We start from the raw sequence: 24,026 nt of genomic DNA, 5'->3' as shown, positions 1-24,026 counted from the left end.
GAAGGACAGCCAGTGATGGCCCTTGTGGACACAGGGTCATCAATCAACATACTACCCTTAGCACTACACCAAAAGATGCCCTCTCAACTGACACTTTGCCCCACCACCACCAGGGTGTATGCCTTCGACACAAGTGCATGCCTCCACCTTACCAGCATCTTCAACAACACAATCAGGCACCACGGGCAGTCTACGAGGTTAGCAAGAGTGGGTCTGACATGATCAGCTGCCATACAGCCGAGCACCCGCAGCTAGTCCAATTTGCCATTGAGATCCATGCAAGCACAGTATACTCTCTCCTTAGCAATTTTGAAAACATCTTACAAGGCCTTGGCTGCCTAAAAGACTGAGCAGTCTACTTGCACATGGACCAGTCTGCATAGCCCGTAGCCTTGCACAACCACTGGGTGGCATTTCACCTTCGAACAAAAGTGGAGGCAGAATTACAGAAGCTAGAGGCAGCAGACATCCTTGAGAGAGTAGAGGGACCAAGGCCTAGGTCTCACCCCTCGCGGTTTCCCACAAACCAAACCAGCAGGGAGAAGTAAGAATATGTGTCGACATCAGGCTCTCCAACACAACCATAAACCATGACAATGCATTTATTTATCCGTTTAAAAACACCACATAAATAAACACCATTGTCATTTACAATGCCAGTTGCTCAAAGTCTCATAAATGCGAGACCTATTGCATTGCAAATGTTTGTTTACCCTCTTGCTCTGCACTACGGAATGATGACATAGGGCTCTGAGAAGGCAGTAAGGTCACATGGTATCGCTTAGCCAAGAACCTTCATAAATAACAGGCATAATGTGAAAACAAACTGTTATTAGCATTATGAAGATTTTAATATTTATGAGTTGTGCTCTCTCAACACACCTAGCATCCTTGTTGATTGGACTTGTGCTGCGAAAGCACGTCTCAGAAAAACAAAAATCGTGGAAAGTGCACGCAGCATGAATTTAACTAAATGTTGTTATATATGGTGCTGTGGTGTTACTTTCGTCTGGGCTAGCAATGACTAGCTCCGATATGGCCAATATAAGTATTAGAAAATAAAATGAGTAGTGCTCTGGCCATTAATGTGTACAGGGGGTTTGTGCTGTGAGCAAGGTGCCCCGGTGACAATGGTCATTTTCTTTAACTGATTCACTCTTATTGTTGTGTGACTTGGCATTTATAGTGTGCACTATTTCCCCCTCTGGGCCTCTGTGAACTGATTAGAGAGAGAAGACACTAAAATGAAGACTGGGCCGACTCAGCCTTACATCTTACTGAAGTCGATAGTCGGTGTAACATTAAATTGGATAAGAACAACGTGTTAGTTGCAGCACATTGAAACAGCAAATCTGTGGCAATCAGCACTATAAATGAATGTTTTGTACTTGCTACTACTGTAACTATTAATGGATTTCAGTTTTTATTATCACAAAAATGTCACTTCAGAAGCGTCTAAGGTCTTCAAGGCTTTGTATAAATTTGAATCAATACTATATATAAGTACCACTCCACTCCTATAGCTTACTTTGGATGCGCAGACAGCGATCCATCAATGCTAAAGCGCATCAGCCTCTTCACTTTCTGACAGTGGAGGAGGTATAAGGCTCTGATCCCTGGTAACGACAACCACTATATTTAATGACGGCGATGGGTATGCCTGCTGCTGTGCAAAACCCTACACAAGCAATGAGAGAGTGGATGGAGTGGGTGCTGTCAACCCCGTTTCACTATGAGGGGCGGGTTGAGGGGGCCACTACTTCTATTTGGATGGATGAGATCCTATTCCCTCTCTTCCATACTTTAAGGTGTGAACGTAAGGACTATGTAAAGCAATCCCCAATGGCCTTCAAATCTCCATGCCAACTTGCTATAGTAACACATTGGCTACATATAACTGTGGGAGGTGCCGGCTGCTCTAACCCGGCTCTACAGCCGGCCAACATCCACCAACACATACCTTGCATTGGGAAAACGGCGATCCTCCTCCCAACCCATCGTACCCAGAATTATAGTTTACAGGGGAGCTTTCAAGTCAACCACCCGTCCCCCAAGCTATACCTGCCACACACTTACCTGCAACTCTGCCCGTTCCGTCTCCTAGCGGCATTTCTCAGCCTCAAAGTGTGCCCATTCATGCTGGATGTAGTGTAGGATGCCAGGCACGCTAAATTTCTGCCGTCCTCCAGGCTCTGGAGCTGCTGTTCCCCGGTTAGGCACTGCCCGGAAAGCCGCTCTCTCCTCTATCCTGGAAGCAGTGGCCTTCTGCCTGTGTATGCCACAAAGGGATCCATCCAAGGAAAGAGAAGGCGCAAGGGTAGATCGAGCCAACACCACTTCCTGCCAGAAAGAGAGCCGAAGACCAGGAGCGGAACAGGGAGAGACAGTGGAAAGCCTATGGACAGAAAAGACGGACAACAACAAGTGGAAGGCATGCCATCAAAATGGAAAACAGACAACACTGCGAGAGAATGCGTGATGCAGACAGACAGAGAAAGACCAAAGGCTAGTTAATGAAGTCTGATAAAGTTAACAAGCAGTGGCAAATCCAACAAGTATTTGCATTGCATCACGGACAACGGGAGGGAGGGGGGAATACACTGACAATGGGAGTGCCGGCAGGGGGAGAGGTGAGAAGGCACGGACAAGGGGAGGTATAGGGGAGTAGGAGAACGTCATTAAAGAAAATAGCGCTCACATTCTAAATAACGCGGACTGCGTAACACTCAAAGTAATTGGGCCAGTAGCCATGGGAGGATACAAATAACGACATGGCCAAAATAAGGAGGGACTAACAAGCCTCATAATCAATCAGACGGCAGCATTTACAAAAGAAAATGACACAAGCCAATTAAAAACATGGGCGGAGAGTGGGTGGAGCTTCCACGGAGCTTCCACTCCATTCTGAATTACTGCATGCCTCGCAAAGCGAGCAGCGCATGCGCGCTTCCGCTATAGGCTCGACCTAAGAAGGGAATGACACATAACCCCGACTTTTGACAACATTGCAGGGGAGGTCTATTGCTTTCATTGTTTCTTGAAAGTGAGCTGCAGGAGCTGTTGGACAAATTAGTTTCACAGGCTGTAATTACTCCCACAGACTACTCTGAATGGGTGAGCCCCATCGTTATAGTACGAAAAAAAGATGACGATATCCATCCTTGTGCGGACTTGAGCACTTAACAACATTATACTGATAGACTGTCATCTCCTTATTAAAATTCAAGAATTTTTAGCCAATTTATCAGAGGCAAGGTTTTTTTCTCTTCTGGACTTGTGTTCAGCTTATCACCAGGTACCACTCACTGCGGAATCGAAAGACTTAACCACCTTTGTGACCCCATTTGGGGCCTACAAATTTCTTAGGCTCCCTTTTGGGTTGGTATCTGCAGGGAGTGTTTTCCAAAAGCTCATGAACACCATATTGCTGGATATCATTGGTGCCCAAGCCTATCAAGATGATGTGCTTATTTTTGGAAGGTCCATCAAGGAATACAAAGATACTCTGTTTAGCGTTCTGGATTTTTTCAAGAAACATTTGATCACGTTGAAGTATGATAAATGTTGTTTCTTGGCTCAAGAACCCAATTACTTGGGTCATCATGTTTTTAATATTGGCGTAGAACCAACATTTTCTCTAGTTAAAGCTATCTCAGAGGCACCACCCCTAAGGACAAGGAAAAACTAAAATCATTCCTTGGTATGAGTGAATACTACTGGCGATTCATTCAAGGGTATGCTTTCGTTGGTACAACCTCTCCGTAAGGTTTTAAAAAAGGGGGAAAATTTGCCTGAGATAATTCAGTAGCACAAGCTTTTGAATCCATCAAACAACTGATTGTTCAGGCTCTAGTACTTCTGTCATACAAGTCTGGTTGTGAGTGTACTTTAATGGTTGATGCTAGTCAAATATGTTTAGGTGCTGTTCTTTTCCGGAATCTGCAAGGTATCGAATGTGCCATTGCATTTGCCTCTCCCCTTTTGTTAAAATCCGAAAGGGCATACAGTACTATTGAAAGAGAGACATTGGAGTGCTCATGGGCAATAGAGAATTGTAAAAGTTTTCTTTGGGGCACACCTTTTAACCTGTACACAAATCACTTAGTGAATGGAAATGGTTCAGGTAAAGCATCTGCAAGGTTGGTAAGGCTTTTGGCATGACTTCAGGAGTACAAATTCTATATTTTACGTGTACCAGGTGGGAAAAATGCCTGGGCTGATTCCCTTTCAAACATCAGATTGTGGTGTAGGTATATAGATGATGTCCTAATAGTTTGGAGAGAAGATGAAACTCTTGCAGCAGAATGTTGCTCTTGGATAAACACAAGGGACCCATTTCTGCAGTTCACCCACACCATGGACAGAACTTCCGTTACCTTTCTGGACCTCCAGAGTACTACAGGGGGGGATAAAATAGCGATAAAAGTTTATGAAAAACCAGACAAAAACAGTTTATTAAGATTTGACAGTCACCACCCGAGATCACTAAGTGAGAACCTGCCCTTTTCACAGTTCTTGCGAATAAGACGCAACTGCAGGGACATAGCTATTTTAGAAGAACATGCAAACATATTAACTGAGAGGCTTAGGGCAATTAGATACCCATCCAGCATAATTAAAAAATCAAACAAAGGAGCCCGTAATAACAACAGGGAAGCCTCACTTGAAACTTACACAAATGAGGTAGAAAATAAGATTACTAGTGTCACTACCTTCACTCCAGCATCTAACACAGTGAAGCGGATAATCTCTAAGAACTGGGCAATACTTAAAAAATCTGAAATTGATTGGAAGCTACCACTCTTCTCATTCAAACAAAGTATGAGCTTAAGGGACAGACTGGTACACACATGTATTCCTAACGAGACGAATACAGACACAAAACCCAGAACACTTTGGGATTTGCCACCCGTTACGGGACATTTCCTATGCAGCAATTGCTCTGTATGCCCATAGACGAAACAACAGAAAGAGGTGGACATTGTGATAGATCGCCCTGGGTATTAAAACACCATACTAATTGCAATACAGATAATGTGATCTATATGATCACTTGTCCATGTGACAAAAAGTATATTGGTATTACAACACCTAAGATTAGTTTAAGAATCAATGAACATCGCAGCACCATTAGATGCAAAAAGACATCTATGTGCTTAACGAAACACGACTTGAACTTACACCACACAGATACAGAACTACAGTGGACTATACTGGAGGTTCAAAAACACAGACTAGGAATCAATATGAGCAAAGTACTATTTGAAAGATAACAGAGATGGGTATATCGAATGAAGACCCATATTAATGGCCTGAACGATGACATACCATAGTTACAAGTATAGTATACCTCCCCAAAAACTTTTTATGTCAACTTTAGGCATAGAATCATAAACCACATGAACACATGGAGTGTATAGTAAGTGATGTAAATCCCAGGACAATTTTTCTTCCTCAGGCAAGAAAGTAAAAGGAACAAGAAAAGTTATGTATCCCTCCAAAAACCTTTTCTTTTCATTAATGAATGATGATGTTAAAATATAAATACATGACAATAGACACCACAAGTTAATAATTATATTTACACCAAGAAGGGTATAGGAGTGTGAAGGTTGTGGGTAAATGTCACTTCTGCTCCCCACTGTCCCTTTTTTTCCCATGGGCACACGTTAGACCCAATGCTGTGAAAATGATAAATGAACCTCTTCATTCATTTATTTTCTAATTCCTTCTGTTTAAAAATAGAGTATTCTAAAAGAATAGGCTGATATTATTATTATGAATAAGGCCCGGAAATTATGACGAACATAGCCTCAGGTGCAGGCCAAGAGGCTTTGCACTACATGTCCCATGATGCTTAGATCGTCGTCTAGACCCGACGTAATTGGCTGGGCGCCAGGCACTGCATCTAATAGCACGCCGTAAATGAGAAACAGTAACATTGGGAGGAGGACAGGGAAATACTGTAGGTGAACCGGCAAGGAAGATCCTTGATAAAGTAAGCTTGGTACATTTTAGACGCTTCTTTGCCCCCCACCGACCTCCTCCACTACCCCACAAGACCGTATTATTAAGTTCTGAAATACTCACGGTCGTTGGCGAACCTGCAAACCTAATGTATATATTATATTGTTGCACCGATGCAGGATGTGACTACAGGACTCCCTTCCCCACCTTCCATGAGGCACATCACCTCAACATGCAGGGTAAGATACCTTTAGATAATAGGCTGAAAAACTGCATGAGATGAGCAAGTATTTGGCAAAAAAACACAGGACTTTGACTATGGCACAACACAAATGGAATATGTGTTGGAAGTTGTTCGTGCATCCACACAGATGATTGTAGTGCGTATAATATTCACACGATTCTTAACAAGTGACTGCATTTGGAAAAGAAAGCAGTTTCGCACATCAGTTGGATTTACAAACATGCCTTGGTCACTTGAAATAGACAATATAGTGTTAATGTGTATATGTTGTATTTGCCAATTGTTGTGTGTCCTTTAGTGCATTGAACTATACATATGTCTGTGTTTATGTTTTTTAGAGACTTTCCTCCTAATACTGAAGGATCTGGATTGGACCAAGTGGCAATCTGGTATTGTATGCGTGCGTTGACAACGCATGTGTGATATATAGAGATAGGGAATCACTGTAGGGACAAACAGGCCTCAATTTGATCCTGAAGAAAGCTCAGGACCCCTTGGGGGCCGCTGTGGGGCTGAAACATGTCGACCTAATTGAGTAATATTGGATAATCAGCACCATAACAGGGCTGGTAAGGGCCTATGTTCTTGTTCTTAACCATCCCTCCTCCACCAAGAAATAGAATTTAGGAAGTTTGGAACTGGCAGGCAGTAGGGATTTTTACTAGACTCTTCCCTTTCATTTTCCCTTCTTTCCTTTTCCCTTAGTTTACTACTAATGCTTGGACTACAGCCCTAATGGAGGCTCATTTGGCATTAGAGGATTCTTTAGTGAACGTGGGATGGCCGATGATGAAGCTTGACACCGGGGGGGGGGGGGGGGGGGGGGAAAGAGGCTATCCTTGCACAATTGTGTTACCCCATAGTATTGGATGAACAAAGTGGCCAAAGACATTGCATGTTCCTCGATGAAGGAACAGTTGTATGGTGTTACAACACATGCCATTACCCCGCATGTCATTGCAATGCAACTCTTCACCCAGACTTGCTGTCGGGGTGTGCTGGAAGTTGGAATAGTTTAATTTACTATTCCAACTCCAGTTTCAGTAGGGAAGGAGTTAAATCCAACACACTCTACTCCCTGCTACACACCTTTCGCATTGACACAGCATGCTTGATGATGCCCTTCTGTCTTCTTCTATTTCAAAGCTTCAGTGGGAGGAAGCTTTAGATAAAGATGAAGTACTTTTATTGGTTAAAGAGTTCTTAATAAAGGGTTACCCCAAAGAAAGATCCTTAGCCGCAACCTTGAGACCGTTTGCACAAATCCAAGAGGTGCTTTCTTTAGTTGATGGTGCTCTTATGAGAAATGATGTATGTGTTCCTCCCACTTCTGTTAGAGAAAGCATCATATAGGCAGGACATTCTGGTCATTTAGGAGTAGGTGGTACATGTAAAAATATCAAACCATTCTTTTGGTGGCCATCTTTGGATACACAAGTTGGGAATTGAGTTTCAAAATGTACTACTTGCCTAATGTCAAAAAACATTGGACAACCCGCCTTATGCCCCTTCGTTCTGTGCCCATCCTTGATGATGTCTGTTCCAAAGTGGCTATGGAGTTTACTGGGCCTTTCGACATTCTACCTTTGTCTCAGAAATACCTTATTGTCTGGTGGACTGTTTCTCTAAGTGGATCTATTTTGATTTTGTTCAAGCACCCTCTACAGCTAATGTTATTACGTTTTTGCACAAACTTTCTGCTTTGGAAGGCCCACCTTGAAAAATAGTGACAGACAATGCCACTCATATCAGTTCCACACAGATGAAGAGTTTTCTGGCCAAACATCATATTAAGCACCTGCAAATTGCACTTTGTTTGCCCACATCCAATGATTTGGTTGAGAGAGTGAATCGGTTTCTCAAGGAAGGAGCAATCAAACTTCCTGTTGAAGATTTTTAAAGAGAGAACATTTGGGCATATTCTATCACACCACATAGCACTATGGGGTTGGCTCTGTTTTGCGTATTGAGAAAAAGGTTGCCTAAGTATCATACTTGTACTGACTGGATTAGAAACATGCTTACCAAGGATAAAACCTTTTGGCGTCAGCTCAATGATCTGGTCAAGTCAGGAGTGTCCTATGTTCAAGAAATTCAAATGAAACACTATGATCAAAAACACTGTGTCAGATGTGTTGATTTTGTGTTGGTGATTTTGTGAGGGTTAGGACTCCACACAAGGTGAAAAAAGGATAAACAAAACTTTCAGGTCCCCTCAGAGTAATTAAGGTTGCCAAAGGTTCACTTTAAATTGATGGAAGAGGGTGGTGGAGAAAAAGAGCAGTAGTGAAACTTGCACCTCATAAGGCTACAAATATAAGCGAATGAAGAGAAAAATGTGGAGTTGACTGTGGTTCCGATAACGTTTGGTTTGACAGTCACTCTGAGTACTCACCTGATGATCATCCTGCTGAAGAACTCTCAACACAGCAGGACGATTATGAAATAGGGACTGCTGGCTGACGTCAACTTCTGCTCCAGTTGTGTTCCCTCAAGAAGGGTTGACTGAGGTAGGGGACTTGCAGAAGGACTGTACTATTGCTGTTACAAGTGAATATGATGTTCCAGTTCAGGGTGCTAGGGCAACACGCAACATATCTTTGCCTGCTAGATTCAGGGATTTTTCTATGACCTGATTTCTGTCCTTTGATTGTACTCCAACTAGGTACTTGAGTTGTTCCTTGAAATTTTTTACTGTGTTATGTTTTGAAAAGAGGGAGATGATGTATTGGTAGTATTTTCTCCATGCTCGTTAATGTTCAGCATGCCTGCTGATTGTTTGCAGTCTCGCATGCAATGTTTACCTTTGTTCCGAGATCCGGGTTCTGTGTAACTTTTCCATGATTGCCAACTCCAGCTGACTCAGTTGGAGTTGGGAACTGGTGGAGAGAGGATCTACAGGACATGGGCTCCTTTGATTACAATAAAGAAGGATTCAATATGTTTTGTTACGTTGCTGCTGTCACCTTGTCTTCTTTCACCTCTTTCATCCCCTTCTTCAGTCACCCTGATAGCAGGACTTCAAGGCGATTCTATGAAGGTGCAAACTCTGCAAAGCTGCCTTGCAACCGTAGTGATTGTGGGCTCTTATGGCTATTCAGTCGCACCCGTTCAGGACCCTCCCGTTTTAAATGTTCGCGGTGGCTGAAAGATCGGCCATGTAGGTTTCTATGAGAACACTGGTAATTATCACTGATATTACGTACAATTGCAATTCTAGGGGACTTATGCTCTTAATTTCACTTGCAGCAACTGTGTTATTGTGCAACCTTCATGCTTAGTGTCAGGGTTCACCTATCTCTTTTTGTTTGCTCTTCCTTACCCATAACGGCCCCATTGATTGCTTTTTTGAAGTCTGGTTGCCTACCAAGAGTTTTTTTCAAGGAGTGTGTCCATGTCTCCTTTCTTTAGTTTAATCTGACTGCTAATGGTACAAGGCTAACCGTTTCTACTCAAGGGTAGTGTTTTCTTACATATTCCTACGTAGTGAACTAAAGCTTTGTAGGTATCAAAGTGAGTGTACCCAAATTTCATTTTCATCCAACAAACATGAATATGTTGATGAATACCAATAGGATGAGAAAAAAATAAATACAAACTGAAATTTAAAACAAATGCAATAAAGTCCTGTTTGCAGTATCATCTTAGCACCCGTGCTACTAAATTGACTGTAAACACTCATTAAGCCTTATTTTTATGTAATTAAATTCTCAGATTTTTAAAAAATGTAAAGCATTCCCTGAGGTCATTAGTGAAATCTCCACAGTCTGAACAGCAAGGTAAAAGTCAAGAGTTGGCACACAACGTCCAGATGGAACAAAGCAGACAGACCTATTGGTTTCTATGCAGATCTTGCTGGTCAACTGGGATTGTGAGAGCGCCTTCTGTGAGTTAGCACACAAGTCCAAGTCAAGAGCAATGCAATGAACAATGTGCTACCGCAATCAATTGTATTTTGACATGGTGGTAGCAAAATCTCAAATTTAGAGGTATTAATCCTTGGAAAGTGATCAGCCGATCACTTGCACCACTGTTGTGGAGTGACAACTTTTTGGGTGGTGGTCACCCCCAGTTTGTTTTATTTTTTTAGGACTCATCTGCTACAAATCTTGAACTTTAACACTGGGACACTGCTATCCAGTGCCCATTGTATGTGCTCTGACCCTTAACATATGTTGAAATTGGCTTAAAGCCTGTTCAGAACATTTAATTTCCCTATAATGCTATATTATATGGTACAGAAATACACTCGTGGAATGGAAAATGAAATGCTGCTTGTCTACTGAGAGACCTATTGTGCCCTCTACTACAGTTGCACTAAAAAAATGGCTTCAGCCCTTCCCTGTGTAGTCTGACAGCAAGAGTTTTAACCATGCTGCACAAACCTCTCCAAATCCACATTCTTACAGGCAGGAAAATCTGATTTTAAATGGTAAATTATAGGGGTGGGTGGAACTCGCAGAATTTGACTCCATGGAATTCTGTGGAGTTACATAAAAACTACTCGGGATTCTGTGGAGTCTCGTCAATGGGCAGAAATGGGCACGTAATGATGCTCGTGAGTGAGTTAGCTAGTGAGTTAGCCTGGCGAGCGCGTCATGCGCTGAAAAATATGTGTGAATGGCACCAGAGGGCACAGCTACTCAAGTTGATTTTACAGCTGCTTGAGTAGATTTTCTACTCGAGCAGCAGACGTCTGACCATAAACTGTTACGACCGCCCGCATTACAAAAATCTAGCTGGATGTCCTTCTAGCAGCTTGCTAGGGGATGCCAAATCTTGCTCATGCTTGCCAACTTACAGCTCTGGACCCACAAGTGAGAAAAAATTCCACCACTCCGCGACTGAGGGAATTTGGCCAGAACTCCACAATAAAAGAGTAATGCAGAGTCGCCAAAATTCTTCCAATTCTGCAGGTGGAACGGAATATTTTGCCCACCCCTACTAAATAAATCACTCTTAAGTGTACATTGCTGCCCACAAGGTAGGGATGCATAATATTTAAGAGTGGAACATGTGTGACATTAGAAATGGCATGTCCCCTAAGTGACTAGGCTGAAAATGATATTGTCACTGATCAGTCTGTAGCTGGCACATAGGAAATGTCAAATTATAGATTAAACAGTTTCAACTATAGCTTTTGACTTGTACCACCTACAGACTCCATTCAAAGACTTATTTTTATAGGTAATAAAAATCCAATCTAACAGTAAAGTTGGATGTTTAATAAATATGTGGGAAATGTAACATTTAGAAACTAAATTAATGTGTGAAAGTCATGTGAAATTTCTCCCAGGATCATACAACAGGTTGGTTTGAATGGGCAGCGATAACTTCCCTGAAAATGCCTGACAAGTCTGTTTGAGCCACATGCAGCACTTTAGGGAGAGAACAGGCTCCAAGGACAGTTCATGCGTATCCCCTATCTGTGACTGGTAGCTGGAGGAGCCTTTCTTTGTCCTACCAGACTTCTGCCTACTAGTTTACTGTAGGTACAGGGCATGCTTCAAACTGGATTTTAGTGTTACATATGGGAGGACCCCAGGATAACCATAGTATACTCCCCACTCACACCCTCAGAAGTCAAATTCAGTGTGGCAGAAGAACTTCTCCACCTTGGCTATGTCCTGACTTATTGCATTTTGGACCAGTTTGCAGTAAAGCAAACTGGAACTACTGAAAAAGTAGGTAGGCCAGGGCCTGGAAAAACTTACTCCATTGGCTAAAGAGAAACTAGGAATTACTTAAAGAAGTGTCCCTACCCACAGTCTGGTGAACCCTACAAGGCTGGACCCTCACCCAGGCTACCGCAGAACATTTTCAAGAGAACTGGACCTGCTGATCTGTGACCTGTGAGGGGCTCTGAAGGACTGGACCTGCTCCCCCTTATACCCAGGACAAAGAAGTGGACTCAAAGTGTCAGCTGGCGACCTCCTGTGTAGCTACAGGGACACATAAAGCTGCAAGATGCCTCTTTCCTACAATTCCTAGCTGACCCGTGGCAACTGTACCTTGGTCTGGACTTTGATGGTGGACTCTGACTGTCACTCAGTGAGTATATAGGTGTGCCTTTGAGGTTGGAAATTGCATAGAGATTTACTCCTGTGGTTACTTGGGCACTAGGAAAGAGTCTCGAAAATGTTGAAACTTTTGCTCCAGAGCCAAAGGGACTTACAGCGAAAAGGAACCAGACCAGCAGTTCCACGGCATTGGATTGAATTTCACATGTATCCACCTACAGGGTTCCGGCACCTCTCAAAAAACAACAAAGCCATTTTCTGTTTTGTGATTTGGAGAAACGTTTTGAAGCAAAAACCTCAGAAGAGCTAGGGCCTTGGAGATCACGTTACTGTAGGTACCTGACTGGGAGTTCCTCGGTGGTATTTGTCACACAGGGAAACAATACTTATTAGAAATCACAAAATCACTTGTTGCATTAGGTCTTTGAATCTTTTTAAAACCTTTTCACTTCCAGACTTTCAACAGGACCAATCTAATTTGTGTATCTGGCCATGGCTCCTTCGCGGTCAGCCTCAAATTGAACCCATGTCCTAGTCTACCATGACCACCGACTGCGATTATTAATTTATGCTTTTTGGTGCTATTTTCACTTCAATCTTTAAAAATTCCTATTCCAGTTCCCCTTATTTGGATTTTTCTTTTTCATTTTCTTTTGCTCGTAACATTTCTTATTATTTTAAAATTGATTGTAGGATTTTCTTGTGATTTTTGTGGCTTTTTATTCTGTGGATGCACTGCTTAAATACTTTACACAGGGCAATTAGTTTAAGGCTGACTTTTTTGTGCAGGTTACTAGGAATTGAAAACAAGTTTATTTGATTTAATTTGCGTGACATTTAGTATGTGGTGGTCCTGTCCTTCGAGGTGGACGCTTGGAGTCCAACCCAAATAATAATCCACTTTTTTACAGCCACCATTTACAGTTTGAATATTTGTATTATTTTCTGATTGCTTACACACACTCTCAGCTACAGCTCACTGGACGGTGAAGAATCAGATGCACAAACCTAAATGCAGTATTTTTTTTATTTTTTTTTTTATTAGCATTTCAATTGCAGACAATCAAATACAACCATAACATTTCGGTCACAGTACAACAGCATCCATCGGCCAAGTCTTAGTATCCCAATCTGAATCAGGGGTCCCCCCACGTTCCCCGCCACCCGTCTCATGGGACAGCAGCGGTTCGCTCTCTTACTGCAATTGCAAATATTGAGTTAGGTACACCCAGTAGTCTTTTGGCTTCGATCTGGTGGGAAGTTCTTCTTCATAAGTCCTCAGGGTATCTCTACAGTGCGTTAAATCCACAAGCCAGTCTTTAGTTTTCGGGATCTGCCTGCCATTCCAACAGAGCGAGACCCTCCTCTTGGCCATTAGCAACGCTATAACACAAAATCTACGCTTCAGAGCCCTAAAGTTAGGCAGCAGTCCCAACAGGCAGGTTTTGGCCTCACAGCTTACTTCACCGCCCACCATAGTTCCCAGTAGCTGCGTCACCTGCATCCAGTAGTCCCCAATTGCCCCGCACGACCACGCCAAATGAATAAAGTCCGCCCCCTCTTTACCACAGCGCCCACATCTGGAGTCCTCCCGCAACCCATATCTGTGTAATCTGGCAGGCGTGTAGTACGTCTGGTGTAGGTACTTGAAGTGTAGGATGCGAAGATTGCCATTAGGCGTTAACATGCCAGTTAGTGCACAGGCAGTAGCCCATTCCTCCTCTGTGAGTGGAGTGTCCAAGCAGCTATTCCACTTGTCCATGGAGGCGCTCGTGTTTGCCGCTATATCTGTTTGGATTTTCGTGTACAGTGTGGACACCAGGTGCCTGGCCGCAGGTGTGGTGATCAACCATTGCAAGGCAGTCAGTTCCGGAGGTTCCGCCGGATATGTCGGGTATAGCTGTTTCACAGCTTTTTGCAGCCTGTAATAGTTAAATCGGAACAGCGCAGACATATTACTAATGAATGTCTATTGGTCTATTGTTTTGAAAATCCCACCTTCATACAGATCTCCCAGTGTGTCGATGCCCACTTGACGCAGCAATTCCAACCCCTTCTCCTCTTGCGTGACTGAAATTTCCGGATGCCACTGGAGCCGGAGCGCCGGGGCATACAGCGGTAGTTTATTAGCCTTCCTTCCCATAGTATGCCATGCTTTATTTGTGGTGTCTATTGTGTTAATGTCGTTCTTATGCAGAGGAGGCCGGCGATGAGTTATGACCGCTTCCAGTGGTATCGGCAGAGCGTCCCCTTCCTCGATTGCAGTGTGGGTGAGAAATGGAATTTTGTGGTACCAAAAATGCGCATACTGCGCTTGTGCGCAAAGGTAGTAAAGAAGAAAATCGGGTACTCCGAACCCTCCCCGGCGGTATGGCAACATAAGCGTCCGCAGCTCAATCCTTGCCGTTTTTCCCGCCCATATGAGCCGGAGGACCATCGATGTAATGCGCCTGAATACCTCTGCAGGGGGGTGAATGGGTACGTTATTAAATAGGTAGAGCAGCTTAGGCAGCACTACCATTTTGACGATGGCAATGCGATCCGCCAGAGACAGTGGCAATTGGATCCATCTCCCCACCTTTTCCTCCAGTGCATCTATCGTCCTCCCATAGTTAGTTCGGATCACAATATCTGGGTCTCTGTGATACCACACACCCAAATATTTTATCGGATCAGTCCTCCACTCCAACGGGTTGTCCGTTGGGTGCGGCCGCGTGCTATCCGTCAGAGGAATAATCAGGGACTTGGCCCAGTTTATATTGATACCGGAGTGGCGCGCAAATTTGATATATTCCCTCAGCAACGGGTTCAAGTTGTCCCCGGGATCCCTCACATATAGCAGCATATCGTCGGCGTATAATGACATGTGCAGTGGCCACTGTGGAAACTGCAGAGCCGAGTAGTGGTGTCCCTGCCGGACCTTGCACGCCAGGGGCTCCAGCACCAGTGCGAACAGGAGGGGGGACAGGGGGGACAGGGGGCACCCCTGCCTCGTTCCCCTCCGAATATCAATTGGGTCTGAAATGTATTTGTTCACCCGAACCCGCGCCACTGGAGCGTCGTACAATAATTGTATCCACTGGAGGAACCTGAGCGGAAATCCCATCCGTCGCAGCACCGCGTTCAGATATGTCCACTCCAATGAATCAAATGCCTTGGCCGCGTCCAGGAAGACCGCTGCCGCCTTCGTCTCAGGTTTTAGTGCGAAAGTGCGAACAGCGTTCGAGTATTATGCGCGGTGGAGCACGATGGTATTTACCCAGATTGGTCGGGCAGAATCAGGTTGGGCATCAGGGGGTTAAGCCGGGCAGCAAGCAGCTTTGCCAGGATCTTATTGTCCACATTTATTAGGGATAAAGGTCGATACGAGTCGCAGAGCTCTGGATCCTTTTGCGGTTTGAGTAGCGCCAATAGTAGCGCTTCCCGGAGGGTCGGCGGTAGGTGCTGTTGTTCGTGTGCGAGGGGCCAACTGGTCCGCAAAGGCCTTATAGAATTCACATGAGAACCCATCGGGGCCTGGGGCCTTACCATTCGGCAGTGACCGAATTATTTCCGAGACCTCTTCCACCGTGATAGGCAGCGACAGGTATTCCCGATGCGTGTCCGATAGCCATGCTATCGCCACATCATCCAGGTACTCTAGGATTTCTGCCATGTTGGCCGTGGGCCGGGAGGCGTACATCGCTCCATATGTAGCCACGAATTCACCCAGTATTTCCCGTTCCCCACACTTCCTTTCTCCCTGCTGATTTCGGACCGTCTGTATGTTTTGCGGGGCGCGTCCTTCACATATATTGGCCGCCAGGTGCCTGCCCGGTCTGCCCCCCTCCCCATACGCCCTTGCCACCTGCCTCTTCGCTGTGTACTTTATTTCGTCTTCCGCCAGGCTTTGGAATTCAGAAAGTGTTTTTCTAATATCCCCTAGTATGTGAGCGCGCTGCGTATCAATGTAGTCCTGTTCTAACCGCCGTAGCTGTTCCTCCTTTGCCTGGAGTTGCTGCTGTATATCCTTAAGAATACCCGCATTAGTACTTATGCAGACGCCGCGTATGGTGGCCTTGAAGGCCTCCCATAGTATGCCCGGGTCGTCAGTAGTAGGCGCGTTGTTAGCGAAGTAGTCCTGTATCGCCTGCCCGATAGTGTCAGCATATATGGGATCTAATAATGCCTTCGCGTTAAATCTCTAGCTAAAGGGAGGCGGGGCATAGTTCGAGAGTTCCAGGGCAAGGAGCACTGGGCTGTGATCCGATTGCGTACGGGGCAGATGTCGGACCTCACGTGTCCACAAGGCAATATCCCCAGTCACCAGCCAATAGTCTATGCGAGACCAGCTGCCGTGCGCCGCAGCCACGTGCGTGGCTTCGCGGCCCTCTGGGTTTCTACTTCTCCAAATGTCAGTAAGTCCCCTGTCCACCATTATGTCCCGTAGGACGTGCAGTGCGCGTTTGTGTGGTTCCGTTGACGCTCTGGACCTGTCCACATCGTCACAGAGCGCTAGATTAAAGTCCCCTCCCCAGATCACGTGGGGGGCTTGAAGATCACGCAGTTTACCCCACAGTGAGTGATAGAACTGTGGGTCATCCACATTAGGACCGTATACATTTACAATAGCCAGTTTTTGTCCTCGCAGGAGACCCGTTAGAATTACAAAGCGCCCCATGTCGTCTGCATCGACCTTGTCGATCGTATATTTGAGTCCCTTTCTAACCAGTACCAGTACCCCCCGTGCATATGATGAGTACGAGGAGTGGTGCGCCGATTCAGCCCACCTTCGCCCCACATTGACTTGGCGCGTCGGCGCACAGTGAGTCTCCTGTATGAGTGAAATGTCTACGCGCAGCCTGTCTAGGTATGCCAGTGTTTGCCTAATTTTTTGGGGGTTACCAAGCCCTCTCACATTCCATGTAAGCATTCGGATGCATCCAGCTCCTAGTCGCTTCTCAGCCATAGACCAATAGTGATAGTATCGTGACATGTAAGCCTGCAGTTAGAGGGTGCGCCCCAGTGACCATCTTGACACAGAAGGACCCCGATGTTCCTATCGAATAGCACTTGGTTTTCAGCGATGCGTCTCATATACAGTGACCAACTTATTAACTTCCCAGCCCCAACCCGCCTCCCCCCACCCACTTCAGCATCCCAATCATGCCAAAGACATACCCCACAATTGACATCAAACATTAACTGAACTGAGTTCGGGGAACACCCACTTCAGGGGACCACCTAGAGCACACCTCTCCATCCAACTCAATGGATGTGGACGGGGAATGGTTATTGTGTGAGGCCCAGCGGCCTCTTGTCTAAACAGGCGTTTCCACGGCCCACCCCCTGCCCCACGACAACCAATTCAGCAATTGCCCGCTATTTAATGGACCCTGCCCAATTTCACACCAGCCAGCATCTGTCCCTCTCATGACCGTCACACCGACCCAGGTCCCAGCCGCAGCCCCCAAACTTCCCTACTTCAGGCCTTCAGTGAGTCTGTGCTGTCCCTGTCCCAGGGGTTGCATGCAATTGCAGCACTAGTCGGCCTTGTGGGGCACCAAGTAAGCCCCGGTTTGTTAGAACAGTACCTCCTCAGCAGTCCAGACCCAACAGCTACCGTGGGCCCACCAGGGCAGGCGCATCAGTAGGGCTATCGGTTACCTGCAGGGCCCGAGCCCGGGCCGTCCTGTTCATGGCGCTCGCCCGTGCAGTCTCCGACAGTCCAGGGTGTCCATCGCCATCTGTGTCACCACGCATTTATACCCCACATCAGCGCCACAGGAGTATCTCATAATGGGCAGCTTCGTCGCCACCCTCCGGCCGTTTCTCGCTAGCCAGCGTCTAGTCGGTGTCCGCCGCCTGATCCTGCCTTTGCCTCTCTTTGCGTCTGGCTCCAATTTTTTTGACAAGTTCATGTGCTGCCTGGGGTGTGTGACATAGCTTTGCATGACCCCCATGTGTGACACGAAGCCTGGCTGGGTAAAGCATAGCATAGTCCACACCAAGGTCGCGCAGCTTCTTCTTAACCGGATTGAACTCCTTACGCGCCAGTTGGACTGCGACCGTGAAGTCCGGATAGAATTCTAAAGTATTACCCTGGTGTGTGACCTGTTTCTTCTCCCTCGCAATTCTGAGGATGGCATCACAGTCCCTGTAGTTTAAAACCCTGGCAACTATAGGTCGAGGGGGCGCTCCGGGTTTCGGCCTCGGGGCCAGCGATCGGTGCGCTCTTTCAATCAGGAACATCGGGGATAGCTGCTCCACGCCAATAATGCTGCGAATCATCTCCTCAACATACGTTTCCATCTTGCCTGTGTTGGTGGACTCTGGAACCCCCGTTATTCTCACGTTATTGCGTCGCGATCGCGCCTCCAAATCCTCCGTCTTGTTTCTTAGCGCCTCCAGCAGTCTCTCGGCCTCTGCACACTGTTTGGCCATGTTTTGCGAGACATCCTCCACCACCCCGATGCGGGTTTCCGCCTCTGTCAGCCGCTCACCGTGCCCATCCAGCTTTGCCGCCATGTTGTCCACACGCAGCGTGATGGTGTCCAATTTGCCATGAATATCTTGCAGGCTTTGTTGAATGGCCCTTAGGGCTCCTTCCATGCCCAGGGGTGCCGTCTCCCCAGCGTCTGTGGCAGCGTCCGTCAACATCGCGGCGCCCTTGGCTTGCCGTTTGGTTTCGAATTGGAGCTTGGCTTGTGTCTTTTCTGGCTTCCCCAGCGCGCGGCCTTCCTCCTACGGACACCCGGTGACTCAGCCCACAGGTCCGCCTTCCAGCAGTGGAGCTCACGCAGCTACGATGAGGTTCAGGGCAGCGGGGCAGTAGCTCCAAGGTCCCGTTTCTCTCCCCAGGCTATCGCGATTGCACCTCCACGCCACACACTACATGCGCCGCTTCGCTCCCGTACCGCCACAATGACAGGCCAGCCACGTGTCGTCTCCTCAGCCCGGTCTCCGAGCACCGGCAGCCGGTTGCCAGCGAGTATCGCAGTTCGTATGCCCCAGGTGCGCAATCCTCTTGTTGGGCTCGCCTCCGGGTCAGGCAGCCGATCTGTAGCAGGCCACGATGCGCAGGCACGGGCAGCCCCCCTCACACTCGCGCCTCGGCAGCATGTAGCTCACCAATTGCTCCGTGCCACGTTGAGTAGATCATCCGACAGACGCAGAGCAGTTCCCCGGCAATCTCTCTATTTCGGTCGCCCTGCCAGCCAGTTGATTGCAAGGTTCCACCTGCCTCTCATGCCTGCGGGGAGCGCGCCTCGGCGTCTCGAGTCAGTGCCACACCGCCATCACAGTCCCCGCCGCAGGGCGCACTCCTCCGGCTTCAGCCTCCACCTCTCGCAACGTCTCTCTTCAGGGCGCGCACCGCGACGGAGCCCCTTGGTCCCCAGCTCCAGTCCGTCCCGCGGGGGCAGCATCTGGCGCCGCTGACCTCGCGGATACAGCCCGTTGTTGTTGTCTCTGCAGCTCCCGAGGCCAGTGCGTCTCCGTCTTCTTGGGCGCCGCCATCTTGTCAGCCATTGGGAGCGCCCGCGGCGGAGCATTCAAGGTCGCATTTCAGGGGCTACCGGTCCACTTATCCGACTTCCACACCCGCCACGGGTGGCGGCCATCATCCGGTCTCCGTGGTGTCGTTTGCGAGCAGCAGCGCCGCGGGTATCTCGCCTATCGCACCATTTGTTTCCCCCGTCCGGCGGAGCTGTCTCAGGAGGCAGCCATTCCGCTGTGCGCCCTCTAGCGCCCCCCAACCTCAATGCAGTATTAATGAGTAACTTATGGAGATCTATTGTAGAAATCTCAACACCTAACTGCCCCCTGACACCCCGATGACTTGTACTTAGGCCCCCTACTGTCTGCTGAGTCTAATGTGCAACATTCCGTCCATCATCTTGTGTGTTTTGCTGTTCGCCCTATGTGGGAAGGGTATGCCCAGATGTGGGTCCCGTGCTCACTACGCCACTGGAGTCAAGCTATCCTGGCTGAAGAGGGGTGAAACCCCCAAACCGGTCCTAGGATGCTTGATTCCTGTCCAGGGAAGATATGGCTTAGCAGTTCGGGCTGGACTGTTCCAATGAGGCACAGGGTCAAGACCGATTTGCATATGGCCATGTCTGAACTGGGGTGGCGTGGTGAGCAAAATAACAATGAATTAAACCCAGATCTGTGACTGGGGGTGAATGTTTTGCTAATGTGCAACATTCCGTCCATCATCTTGTGTGTTTTGCTGTTCGCCCTATGTGGGAAGGGTATGCCCAGACATGGGTCCCGTGCTCACTACACCACTGGAGTCAAGCTATTCTGGCTGAAGAGGGGTGAAACCCCGAAACCGGTCCTAGGATGCTTGATTCCGGTCCAGGGAAGACATGGCTTGGCAGTTCGGGCTGGACTGTTCCTATGAGGCACAGGGTCAAGACTGATTAGCATATGGCCATGTCTGAACTGGGGTGGCAATGTGAGCAAAATAATGATGGATTAAACCCAGATCTGTGACTGGGGGTGAATGTTTTGCTAATGTGCAACATTCCGTCCATCATCTTGTGTGTTTTGCTGAATCATGATGGCATGGAAGTGTTGGGTGGTATTTCAAACCGCCATGTTGTCGGTCTTCAGGAATAATTTGCAATAGGCACAAGTATTTGGGATAAGCTAATGCTTGGAGCTTTTGAGTGAGGATGTCTATATACTAGGCCAGTCTGCTTCGTATTGTTTATGTCTCTGCTCTATAAAGAGGGAGATCTTTCCTATTGCTAATGTGTCCCACATCTTAATCAATTGCCCAGGGTTGGTACTCTTATCTTTTTCCAATAATCAAGAATACTCTGTACGGTCGCTACTAGAGATATGGTGAATTGTTTGCCTTGCGTGGATTTGTGCAAGAGTCCACCCATATAGGTAGACCTAGAATTGTTACTGGTGGTTCACTTGGTATCCTAAATGTAAAAGATTGGCGTAAGTCTTCCAAAACTCCCTCCCAGTACCTATGAAATTTTGGACAATACCATGGGATATATATGAAAGTGTCCCCATAGTACCACACCCTCTACAACAACCATATAGTTTCGTTTTATCCTATTGAAATATATTTTCTGGTGTGTGATACCAATGGGTGAGAACCTTATAGTTCATTTCTCTTATCGTTAAACATATATATGTTGTTTGCACTTTACCATAAAGCCTTTCCAACTGGTAGTGTGACATTCCCTTTGCCTTACTCTGCTTTCCATCTGCATTGTGCTGGTGTTTTGTACAGAAAGCAAGAATTCATGAGATGCTTATACATTTGTGATATGACGTGTCTGTCATGTCCCCCATCTTTTAACCATTTTTCAAATTCAGTCAAAGAGCAAGACTCGTTTTCAAGGTCCTCTTGTTTGAGCCTAATGTTCATCATTTAACACTCCAGATCGAGCACTTTGCTGCCCAGGTGGTGGATATCTTCTTGCATCCAAGAATTGTTCCATGTCATCAATTCTTACCCCAGTTCAGTTAGAGCCTTTTGACTTTCCTAAATGTGTTCCCTCTGGTCTGTTCCAATTGTGCTGACCTTGGTCTTGATTTGTGAGAGAACCATTCCAGGAAGTCCTGCGAGATTGTCAACTGGGTGTTGTTTTCTTAAACTCTGTCTATAACATTCTTGAAGAATGAGTGGATTTATTGCTTTTGGTGCATATTGCAGTTACCAGATCTTTAATGGAGGATTCTTTCCGGTGTCTGCCAGAAGCCATGATGGTGAATGTACAAAGAGTATATCAATGTCACCAGATCACAATATTCAGATACTACCAGGCAAAATGGTAAGAGGAACCAGGGCTGCAAAACACAACCCCTTCCACACTTTCACAGTGCTGGCCATGACTAAGGTATTTTGTGGTTTTTGGCTGCGGTCTCTGGAGATTGCACCTTTGCACCACAACTGGGGTTTCTGGCTTTGTATGTTAGTTCTCAAGGTCTGATTTGGCAGAATTCTTCACAGGCCCCTACCGCCGTACTGATCTTCCAGGTTTGATTAAGGATTGAGTAATGCGACTCGGCCCCACCCTTGTAGGTTAGCATTAATGGCTGCTGTGGGTGGAATTACCACCATCGCCCTATGCCAGACTCATCCCTGAAAATTCTATCCCACCTCAGGTTGGATCCTGGGGGGCGTGGCTTCGCGCTGAAGCGGGATGGCCGCGTAAGAGAGCAGCTCCATCCTTGAAAGCCCTTAACCACACCATCCAGTACATTTATCCTAGCCCCGATTGCGGGGGCAGCCTTCGGAAGTGCCCCGTTTCCAGCCTGGCGGTTCGCGGTGGCCGCACCTGATCGCGGGACGAGTGAGGCGTGCTGCAGTCTCGGCGGCCTTCATGCAGCCTTGAGCCTGGGCCTGTGGTGGCGGCGAGGCCCGACACGTCCTGCGAGCGCCAGCAGCCGCGGAGGCGTGGCAATCCGGGGATTGAGGCTTGATCTTGGGGGAGAGGCGTTGGAGGTGTTGGATGACAGCGCCCTCCCCCCGACAATCCAGAGAGCGGCAGAGTCATTGGAAGCCCCACCTCTCACTGTGCATTCGTTCCTGTTGCGCTCCTGAGGTGAGTGGGGTGCCCTAGTGCTTCTGGGGCCCCGGTGGCGCTGATCAGGCGCCCGCTGAGACGGTTGCACCGGTCTGCCGGTGGCAGTGTTGCAGTGGAGGCTGTGGCCTGTTCAGGGGGTAAATCTGGGGCGGCTGGATCATCTAGCGCCCCCCTCCCCCCGGCCCGCAACTGTATGATTGACCACTGCTGTACCACTTTGAGGAGCGCAACTTCCCCATTTGAGGCTGATGTTGTCCAAGGAGGAGAGCTGTGAGCAAACTGGGGCCCCTGTGTGCTGCGGCGAGAGACTCACAGCGGGATGCTCGGCCTGTGGAGGAGGTGGAGGCTAAGACCTAGTTGTTTTGCACCCGGACGGCTGTACACGCCTCGGGCCTTACGACCTTAGGAGCCAGCGGATTTCGACTTGCCCCAAGTGCACAGATCGCGGAGATACGGGTCGGCCCCCGGGAGCTGGACCCTGTCCCTGGACTTATAACACTGCTATCCGTGGGTGCATGTTTGGGCCCCCCCCTCACAACTGCTTACGAAGGTCACAGCGCCGGTTGGGGTGTGGTGGAATGTGATGAGGACTTGCGCAGTCCCTGCCAGGGCTGCCCCAGATTTGAACTACCCGCGGACTGGGTCCCATTTGCGGGTTTGAGGCGGGACCGGCGTGTCCTACAAACAGACTGTAAGGCGCGGAACAGTGGACACACAAACATGAGTGGAAAGGGCACCAAGCAGTCACAGCAAAGCAGACTGGACAAATACACCTTCTCCAAAGCACCTATTTCTGCGGCCTCCTCCCGAGATGAGCAGTCAGACGACGTGGAAATTAGCCCTCCTGGACTCTCCCTGAAGGATGTCATGGAGGCGATAGCTGGGGTTCACACCTCGATGGAGCAAAGAACGGATGCCATACAAGTGGAGATGACACTCATCAGGGTGGACTTTGCAAAAATGAGGGAGAAGGTCCAGCAGCTCCAGGTGACTGCATCCAGCCTAGTCGAGGACGTCTCACAGATCCAAACCGAACTCCACAACCTGCAATCCTTCCGTAAGTACGTGGAGGACAAGCTGGACGATTACGAGGGGGGGCTCCCAGCGCAACAATCTATGCATTATTAGAGTGCCGGAGCGGGTGGAGGGGTAGTCGCCTGACCTGTTGTTGAGGAACTGATACTCAAGCATCTCTGCCCCAAGGGCCTGTCCAAGTTCTTCGTGGTAGAGTGGGCGCACAGGGTCCCCGGGGGACAT

The 24,026-nt window shown here is 47.5% G+C and overlaps 1 protein-coding gene across 3 annotated transcripts in view; it reads right to left on the bottom strand.

Moving 5' to 3' along the window:
- The window catches only part of LOC146856190 (coagulation factor XI-like), a 211,615-nt gene that overhangs the window by 115,619 nt on the left and 71,970 nt on the right, over positions 1–24,026 (bottom strand). The window contains exon 4 of one of the 3 annotated variants that reach the window (XM_085654242.1): positions 2,077–2,395. The exons of the other annotated variants lie outside the window; for them this stretch is intronic. Within the exon in view, the coding sequence (XP_085510368.1) occupies positions 2,077–2,138 (62 nt within the window). The 5' untranslated portion in view covers positions 2,139–2,395. The remainder of the gene's footprint in view (positions 1–2,076; positions 2,396–24,026) is intronic. 3 annotated transcript variants of the gene reach the window in all.

Source organism: Triturus cristatus, chromosome 4_1 (genome assembly GCF_964204655.1).
Source record: "Triturus cristatus chromosome 4_1, aTriCri1.1, whole genome shotgun sequence".
Classification (NCBI taxonomy): Eukaryota; Metazoa; Chordata; class Amphibia; order Caudata; family Salamandridae; genus Triturus; species Triturus cristatus.
Note: the sequence above shows the minus strand (reverse complement) of the source record. Positions and strands in the feature narration are given on the sequence as shown.